The 8,837-nt window shown below is 40.5% G+C and overlaps 1 protein-coding gene across 2 annotated transcripts; it reads right to left on the bottom strand.

Moving 5' to 3' along the window:
• Nucleotides 1–472: 472 nt before the first annotated feature.
• Nucleotides 473–8,486, bottom strand: znf513a (zinc finger protein 513a). 2 transcript variants are annotated; one of them, XM_070849805.1, is made up of 4 exons: nt 8,361–8,486; nt 7,093–7,227; nt 3,190–3,960; nt 473–3,022 (listed from the first exon to the last, which is right to left on the bottom strand). In XM_070849805.1, exons 1-4 carry the CDS (start codon nt 8,398–8,400, stop codon nt 2,067–2,069), a joined length of 1,902 nt encoding a protein of 633 aa, XP_070705906.1. In that variant the 5' UTR covers nt 8,401–8,486; the 3' UTR covers nt 473–2,066. The 2 variants fall into 2 exon arrangements, with proteins under 2 accessions (XP_070705906.1, XP_070705907.1); XM_070849806.1 differs by lacking the exons at nt 7,093–7,227; nt 8,361–8,486 and adding an exon at nt 4,851–5,082.
• Between the last annotated feature and the right edge of the window lie 351 nt (nt 8,487–8,837).

Here is an 8,837-nt window from a genome sequence, read left to right as displayed (position 1 = left end):
GATCATCAGAATTCAACCTCTGGGGATTATGTAGGTCTGTTCATAATGTCACCAGTCTCACTTTCTTCTAAAGTTGTTATTGGACAGTGGATAAATTAGAGGGGAAGACCTGCAGCAAAGGGCCACATAATGTCACTAATCTCAACTGACCTTTTTCACGCCAGAAACTTGGACATGTCACAGTAGAAAAAGCACAGATTACTGAGAAACTTGAATAGTACAGACCCATTGTTAATGTTAGTAGAAACTTGCTTTTTCTATTATGACAAGTCAAAATGTCTGCTGAGAAAAAGGCCTGTCCATCCTGTAGATGTTCAAATATTTCAGTCAGGACCAAAGTGGAGGACAAACCAACTGACGGACTGGCATCGCCATCTTTAGAGCGAATGTCTAAAGATGGGATTTACCATCTGTAAGTGAAAGTACCACTCAAGAGTTTTGAGGGGAAAAAAATGAGATCCAGTCTGCTGGCTGACATTCAATGAAATGATTTTCATGTGTTTATTTCAAAAATCCTCACTTAAGGCATTTATGAGACACTGCATAAAAACAAAAATGGACACTTGGGGGATGTCAGTACTAATCAATGGGTTCAATTCTCCATTGTGTCATGGCAAGTTGGCAACCTGAAAAATATCTCACTTGCATATAATAGTAATTCAAAAAGAGTAAACTTAAATCACAGTCCCTATTATTTTTCCCATTGTAACTAAATGACACATCACACATTCAAAAAAAAAAAAAGATTCTATATATTAAAGTATGCACTTCTAGCAGTGTGTTACAGCCACATTAGAAAAATAAAACAACCATTACACACTCACATGCTTACTAATAGTGTCATCTTTTCTTCAAGTAAAAAACACGAGAATTGGCTAATTTCACAGTTAATAGTAAACAGTAATCAAAAGGAAGGTGAAAAAACCGTCTCCATCAAAATGAACAAATTTAAAGATTGAAATTTAAAGACTAATGATAAATCATTTGAAGAACATTCCCTTTTATAATTTAGGCTAGCACTGAATCACATAAGCCTTTTTTCCCTCCACAACTAAATCTTAAACCCTCCAAATGCAACTGTGTGTGTATAATTGTGCTTTTCTTTAAGCACACACCGATGTAACTGCATGCAATTCAACTAGAAACTAAATCTTCTGAAACATTTTAGCCTTCCAAATCACATTTTATAATCCTGAGGGGTCTGGCAACGATTTACAATACAGTTCAAGATACTGGAGATTATTTAGGTAGGTTAAGACAACCTAATTCATCAATATAGTTTATCATGGGTAAGACAATTCCAGTACTATTAAATAGCACTTTGTAAGTAGTAAATACATTAGTAAATAAATCTGAAGGCATGCCATTACCAGAGACTGTGCCCCAATGCATCAAAGCACAATACTGGTCCTTATAAGGACCCTCACGTAAAGCTGCAATGTGTAGTCCAGGTTTTCTTCCTATCCTCCCTTCAGTAACATTAAAGTTGTTTCATTTGATTTTTGGTTAAAAAATAAAACAAACAAACAAAAAAACACAAAAAGGCTTGAGCTAAAATGTGATTAAAAATAGCAACTGTCCCTTATTGATTAAAAAAAAAACAAAACTTAATATAAACTACACAGTGCAGCTCAACAGTTCAGGCAAAGATGTGCATGAGTTCCATGTATTGAGGAGTATTTGGTAGTGTTCTCTGTCCTACAATGGAGGAGGAGATATGTGTTGTAATATGAGTGGGAAATGATAGAATTAGCCTTGTGTGGTGTACATACAGAATGAGTCACAGGACTTTCACAGATGGCAAAGTCCATTAGTCTTGACACAAACAGAGTAGAAGACAAACTCTGACTCAACCGCCTTACTTTATCCAAAAAGAAAAAAAAAAAAAGGATCAAAATATTCTGGACAATTGTTTTTCGTAAATGTGCGAGATTCTACAAATAAACAATTAGCAGCCTCTGAAGACATCTGACAAAACACTAAAAGACTAATACACACTAAACAATATAAAGGCTCTGAAAAACAAAAACAAAGTTGCTGGTAGCTTAATTTTGCTGAGTTATATTTTATACAATCTCAAGTTTGTAGCATGAGTGTATTGTCTGGCCTGCCTCCCTAGACATATACTGCATATCGACCTCCGTTTCTTTTCTGTGAGTCTGACCGCCAACTCCCATCCCTTTCCTCACTTCCACGTCTTCATCGTTCCCAGTCATTGGAACTTTGACCCAGCCATCCGTGGCCAGGCCGTGTTTTTTCTGATGTCTCTTGTAATTGTCCCAGTGGCCCGTTGTGTAGCCGCACTCCTGACATTTGTACGGCTTCTCTCCTGTGTGCCGAAGCATGTGCCGCTTCAGGTTCATGCTCTGGTTGCAGCTGTAGCTGCACACGGCACATTGGAAGGGCTTTGCACCCGAGTGCACCCGCTGGTGGCGCTTCAGGTTGGCCAGGTTCCCGCAGGCGTAATCGCACAAATGGCACTTGTAAGGTTTCTCGCCTGTGTGCACTCTGTGGTGACGTTTGAGGTTGTCGAAGTGCGCTGAGGCATAGTCGCACTGTGGGCACTTGTATGGTTTCTCTCCGCTGTGAGTTTTCATGTGGCGTGCCAAGTGGTTTGGGTAGTGTGTGAGGAAAGGGCAGGCAGCGCAGGTGTACACCTTGTCGCTACGCTCTCCGGGGCTGTTGGGAGACGATGAGTCTTTAGTCAGCATTTCAAGGGTGCACTTGGCGCAAATCTGGGCCGAGGAGCCATCCTCGTCCTCCAAGACGATGCCACACAATCGGCAAGTGAAAGGGAAGAGTGAAGGGGGGAGGGTGGCCCCGTCTGCTACGCCCCCTCTGGTCACCCTACTGCCACCGCTGCCTGTGTTCTCCAGCAGGGGTGGAGGCTGGTGGCCAGGAGCTGGGTTAGAGGCTGGTATGGGTGGTGGTGATGCACCCTTTAAGCCATCAAAGGCTGATAGGTAGTCATTGTTCTGGGCTCCCAAACTCAGGTTTGAAGTCGGCCTTGCAACTTCTGAAACTTCACAAATGAGAGAGAGTTGAGAGAGTTATTACATACCAAGAGACTGATCAAAGCTGTCAATATGGTGTAGTATATTTGAAGATTGGGTATCATAACTCGATACAAAAAATGTAAAAAGTAATTATGAAGATGATGAAATCGTTGATAAAGGAAATAATACATACCCTTGGCCGAAGCACCAGGTACTTCCTCACTGGGTCTCTGCCCAGTCACAAGCCTCTTCAGGCTGTTTTGGCCACTGGCAGGTCGTGGCGGGGTGTCCTGTCCCACCCCTGCAGACGGCACATGCATGCGCTGGTGCCTCTTTAGGTTGCCAAGGGAACTGCAGGCAAAAGTGCAGCTGTCACATTTGTAAGGTTTTTCCCCAGTGTGAATGCGCAAGTGTCTCTGCAGGTTCACCAGCTGGGCTGAGGCGTAAGTGCACAAGGGACAGTTAAAGGGTTTCTCCCCGTTGTGTGTCTTCATGTGACGCTTCACATGGTTGGCGTAACGCGAGGAGAAACCACAGAGGTGACATGAGTGCAGTTTGGCCAATTTGTCCTCAGCTGTCAGTGCTTTGTCACCCATCCCGTTTCCCACCCCTTCACTATCAAGCTGCAAATGGGAGCCTGAGCGAATCCCGCTGATGCTTCCAAACGCTGAACAGAAGTCCGTACTTTTGGCTTCCCTGGAGGCTTTGCAGCACCTAAGGCAGTATGGACCAACTAGGTCTATGCCAGGTCCCAGAGGTTCATCACGGAGCTGTCCGCAGCCCCTGCAGGACAGATATGGAGGGAAACTGGGCTCAGACTGGGCTGCCCTGCTCTCGTCTTCCCTACCATTGTTAGTTGTGCTGTGTGAATTGTCCGTTTCACTTTCCATGCTGAGCTGGCTGTAAGCAGGGCTCTCCTCATCACCCAGAGGATACACAGAGAAACCGATCTCAGCAGCTACTTCTGAACAGGGAAGACAAACAGAAAAGGAAACTTTCTTAACACAGCACATTTTCAGTATAAACACAATCCAATCTAAATGTCATTACAGACTTTGACACACTCACATTTCTGCATCGCTGTACAAGTTTTATATTAGCAACTGTCCCTTCTCTCTATCTTATTCTGCATTATACTGTATATTTCATCAGATAATGTCATTGAGATCAAGATTTCTTTTGCAAGAGAGACCTGAGTACAGCAGAGGACATAAGTACAGAGAGAAGGCAGCAAACACAGCCAGTTGCACAAAAGCACACTCACAAACAGCATTAGAGACATCTCTAATAATATATCTAGTAATACCATTACAGTATTCAGTCAAATTGAACTACAACTATTACAGATGTTGAGCACAGATGTATGGAAGTCCAGATTTACCAATTTTGAATAAATGAATCAGACATTTTGAACATACAGAAAAATATATAACTGATGAAATGTATTGTGAAATGACTCAATACTAAACTCACTACAATGACATGTGACTCCATCACTCTTATTTGCATAGTACAAACCCACCGAAAAGTGACATGGTGAAATAAAAGAACATGCAGATGAAATGTTTAGTTTTAAAAAGGGCACCCAGAAATAATGATGACCCCACATTTTACAAGTTTTACTGGGACACTCTGGACCTCCATACAAATGAATCAAAGTCACACTGGGTTATAATGAAACTATGCTTAAAAGTCAGACACCTGAAGGCATCCAATGCCAACAGCATCTTGTAACAAATCTTACTGAATGACAGACAATGCGCCTCCATTTTCATCACACCGAGTGAGATAACTTCAGTGCAGTCTCTCTTCTCAGTGAGAAATGTGAGTTTCAGAGAAACGTGTCATACTCACAGTGCTATGAGCAAGGTCAATTGCGTTTTAGCTGTTGTTATGCCATCTGAGGTTTTCAGGCAATAAAAAGACAAAAAAAAAAAGAGACACTTTTCTCAGAGGGTAAGCAGAAAAGCTTCAAGACGCAGAACTCTTCAGTTTTAGTCAGTGCTCCTGAAAGCTAGAAAACCACCTTCCTTCACAGACGCCGAGGCACAATGTGAGGAAGGCGAGAGTCAAGACTGCCCTTTTATCCTGCCCCGTGCAACCCCCTCTTGGATGATTACTGAGCCTAATGATAATGATGATGACTATAATGGTGAAGCTGCTGCTGCTGCTGATGATGATAATGATGATGAGGGTAGATGATGATGATGATGATGATGATGATGATGATGATGATAAGGGGGAAACGATAATGGTAGCGGGGTAGTGGAAGCAGAGGCAGCAGATGATGATGATGATGATGATGATGATGATGGTAGTTGTGGTGCTGGTGATGATGATGATGATGATGATGATGATGATGAATAAATGTCCTCTTATAATGGTGTCCTTGATGGTAATGGTCCTATTTTTATGACCATTATATAATAACGGTGCCTCAGCTCCTTTCTCTATTTTTCCATTTTTCAGATCAGTCTCACTGACAAAGAGCCATGCTGGGAAATGTGAGCCGGTAGTCCCAATTCTCTTACTGCTGAACAGAGGGGCTACACTTCATCACTGACAAACAAACTGTAAAAACCTACGAGTCCCTTTTGTAGTGCAGCTACTTTAAAAATGATGCCCCCGCTTTCATTTCCTTTAGTGGAAAAAAAACAGATTCATTCCGTGTTTTCATGCTAATGATAGGAGGTGAAAACTAGGGCTTATACAAAACATGCTGATACGATCATAATTTCACCAAGACAATGTAGCTCAAACTGTGGAGTGAACTGAAATGTACTATGATGACCAGACTGTGTCTTCTTCCAATTACCTTTATTGTATAATCTATCGCCATAGATGGGATAAGATATATAATGTATAGAGTATGAAATATACTAGTATACTAAAAGAGAAAAACTTGATAGATTTGCCATAGATACAAATAAAGTGACAGATTCTGTGTAAAAGACTGACAAGCTAACAGACTTCAATAGCACACTCCACATTTAAAGCTACAATCCTTAAGATTTAAAACCTTCTGGAATCAGACCCTGTTTGGATCCCACTTACGGTCAACTTCTTTTCTGCAATAGCTATTCAACGTGTTTAGATTCTGTAATTATCTTTCTACGTGGTAATTTCAATCATTAGTGGCAGAGACTGCCATTACTGCACTGGATTAAAATTCCTTACTTAGACATGGGATTCACAAGAAACAATGGAGCGTGTAATCCATCGTTTTATTATTAGCTATTTTTAATGTTATCTAACTGATATTGGCAACACTGTTTATTTCTCACGCTCCTAACATTATATCAGAGCTGTATTAAAGGGCAAATACCCACTCAAACTTTGCTAGACCCCTCCCTCCAAGCATATTAAGAGAATGCAACAGAGCAGTAAGAGGAGGCGTCGCCTTGTGGCTATGTACCATTTTCTGTGGAGGACCAGGGAACACAGGCTGACTGAGCACCACACAGTGTAGCATGAGTAGCAACATAAAGCTAGTACTCAGAGCTAATCAAGCTAATCATGATCAACTATTTCCAGACTGTTTGTGGGGCGACAGAATTTGGCTGAACCAAACTTTCAAAGCCAAGCACACACATCCAGTTTTTTAGCTTATTTGGAGCAGAATTGACTAAATATGTTTTATGGTAAACATCCTCTGTCTTAACATCATTTGTCAACAAGAATCTATGTGAATGTGTTCACAGCAAAAAATACATAAAAAATTTCCTCTTTAATTATAGTTTTTCTACTGCAAACCGATTCTACCCTACTGCTTTCTTACTGCTTCACATTTAATGTGACAGATAAATGTGGTGGCCTTTAATGTGAAGCACTCGCAGAAACCCCGATGTAGTGATGCTGTTTTAAATACTCTTTACACCATGCATGACAATTCAATTTGTGTTGCCTATATTTTTGTCTGATTTCCTTGTCAAATGAACAGATACACCCATAGCTCTTCCGTTGCATTTCTAAAAAAGTAACTTGCCAAGCACTTGTTGTTACCACGGTAACCACGGGTGTCGCCAAATCAAGCAGGACTGAAATCTTAAGGATTGTAACTTCAAACACCTAATTATAAAAACAATGGATTACAAACCTGAGAACTTTTCCAGGCCTAGAATCTTATTGTCATGATCAGGATCACCAAACTCGAGGTCTTGTCCCAGAAGGAAGTCTGTGTCTAAGGTGAGGTTTCCCGGAGCTTCAATGGCTACACCATCTTCAGAATCCACTGCAGTCACAGAAAGGAGCCAGTAAACAACAGATGATGACTACTATCATTATACTGGAAGATCAGATGAAGTCTGTTTGCATGAACACGTCACTGTCATTGGTAAACAAAACAAATCAACACTTCTTTTTTTTTTTTTTGAACAAAAGCTTTTAGCATATCTTGGCAAGCCATATTATCCATGATGGAAAAGTGCTATCGCCACTAGGAGCACACAGAATAATACATGCATATTTAGATTAGTCAGGCATACAAACATGGGGTGTAGGGAAATGCAATTAGCCACGTCATTAGTAATTAATCTCCATTTCTCCTGGTTAAAACCATTTCTGTTCTACTACAATATTAATTTGTTTAACTGTGGCTATAAAAGTGAAAATACAGACATAATCTAGTGGGAAAATTTAATTTACTACCCTACAGTATACAAACAGCATTTTATGAACAAAACATTAACTGCTAACACTTGACAGATGGGGCTCTTTTACTGCAGTAACAGCTAATGACGCCTGAAACTCTCACTTGGTCTCTCGAGCTTGATGGAATCCAAACAACTACCGCACAGCTGTCACAATTTAGAAAACCAAGCCAATTCAAGGACATCATGCTCAGCAGCCCTTTTTGGCTACATGCTACCATCTACTGGTCGTTTTGGTGTTTGAAGTAATGACAATAATGATAACCGATTGAGACTGTGTGGGATATTTCTCTTAATTATAGGTTAACAGATGGCAATGGGTGAGTGAATGAAAATGTTGGGCTCTCCTCAGCTATGTATGTCATTCTAAGAAGCTGGTTGATCAAATACTGACACTGGTAACATTGACATCTAGCCATTCTTTTGTTTGCATGCCTGGTATCGGCAGCATATGTGCTGTGCACATATGCTCTGTATTAATGCAGAATGTGACATTACATTTAACCGCATGACTAGTTACAGTACTGTGGGTCAGAATGATTGATGTGAAACATTTCAAGTACTGAAACAGCAACACCTGGTGTCCAGATGTGAGCAGAGAAACAGGACACGACCAGGCCAAATAAAATATATACTGTCTAAGTAAAGATGGGAGGTAGGATTTCTGGCATGAAGCTAAGCTGTATATCAGCTTTCCAACATTAAAAAGACCTACACTTGACTGGCTGTGGATTCTGTTGTTTTTTTCTTGGCATCTTCCAGTCAGCCTCTCTCTTGTTTGCAGCGTCTTCTTGCAGACTTCCACAACCATCAGCTCATTCTTAGTAGTCTGGAAGAAATTATTTGGTAGGTCTATAGATGCAAAACAGAAACAATTCAAATAAATCAGTGTGCGATTATTTTTTGCAATTAATAGCTTAATTGTTTGGTCTTGGTCAGTTTGATGTTTTGACTGACCACATGTTTAAAACCCATACAGATATATTCTATAATCATAGAAGAGTAACAAAAATAAATAAATAGTTGACCAACAAACCAATTAATCAATAAATAATTTAAGCTCAAAAGTCACCCTACAAATAGAATATCACATATTTCAGTTACCTTACTGCTTACTGAAGAAACTCAATTTGATTAAGTTACTCGAGCTGAAGAACAGTGACAAGTCTGTAGTCAACAGTGATCGTCTTCC

The sequence above is a fragment of the Pempheris klunzingeri genome, chromosome 18 (assembly GCF_042242105.1).
Source record: "Pempheris klunzingeri isolate RE-2024b chromosome 18, fPemKlu1.hap1, whole genome shotgun sequence".
Lineage (NCBI taxonomy): Eukaryota > Metazoa > Chordata > Actinopteri > Acropomatiformes > Pempheridae > Pempheris > Pempheris klunzingeri.
The sequence above is the reverse complement of the archived record's forward strand: the minus strand, read 5'-3'. Positions and strand labels throughout refer to the sequence as shown.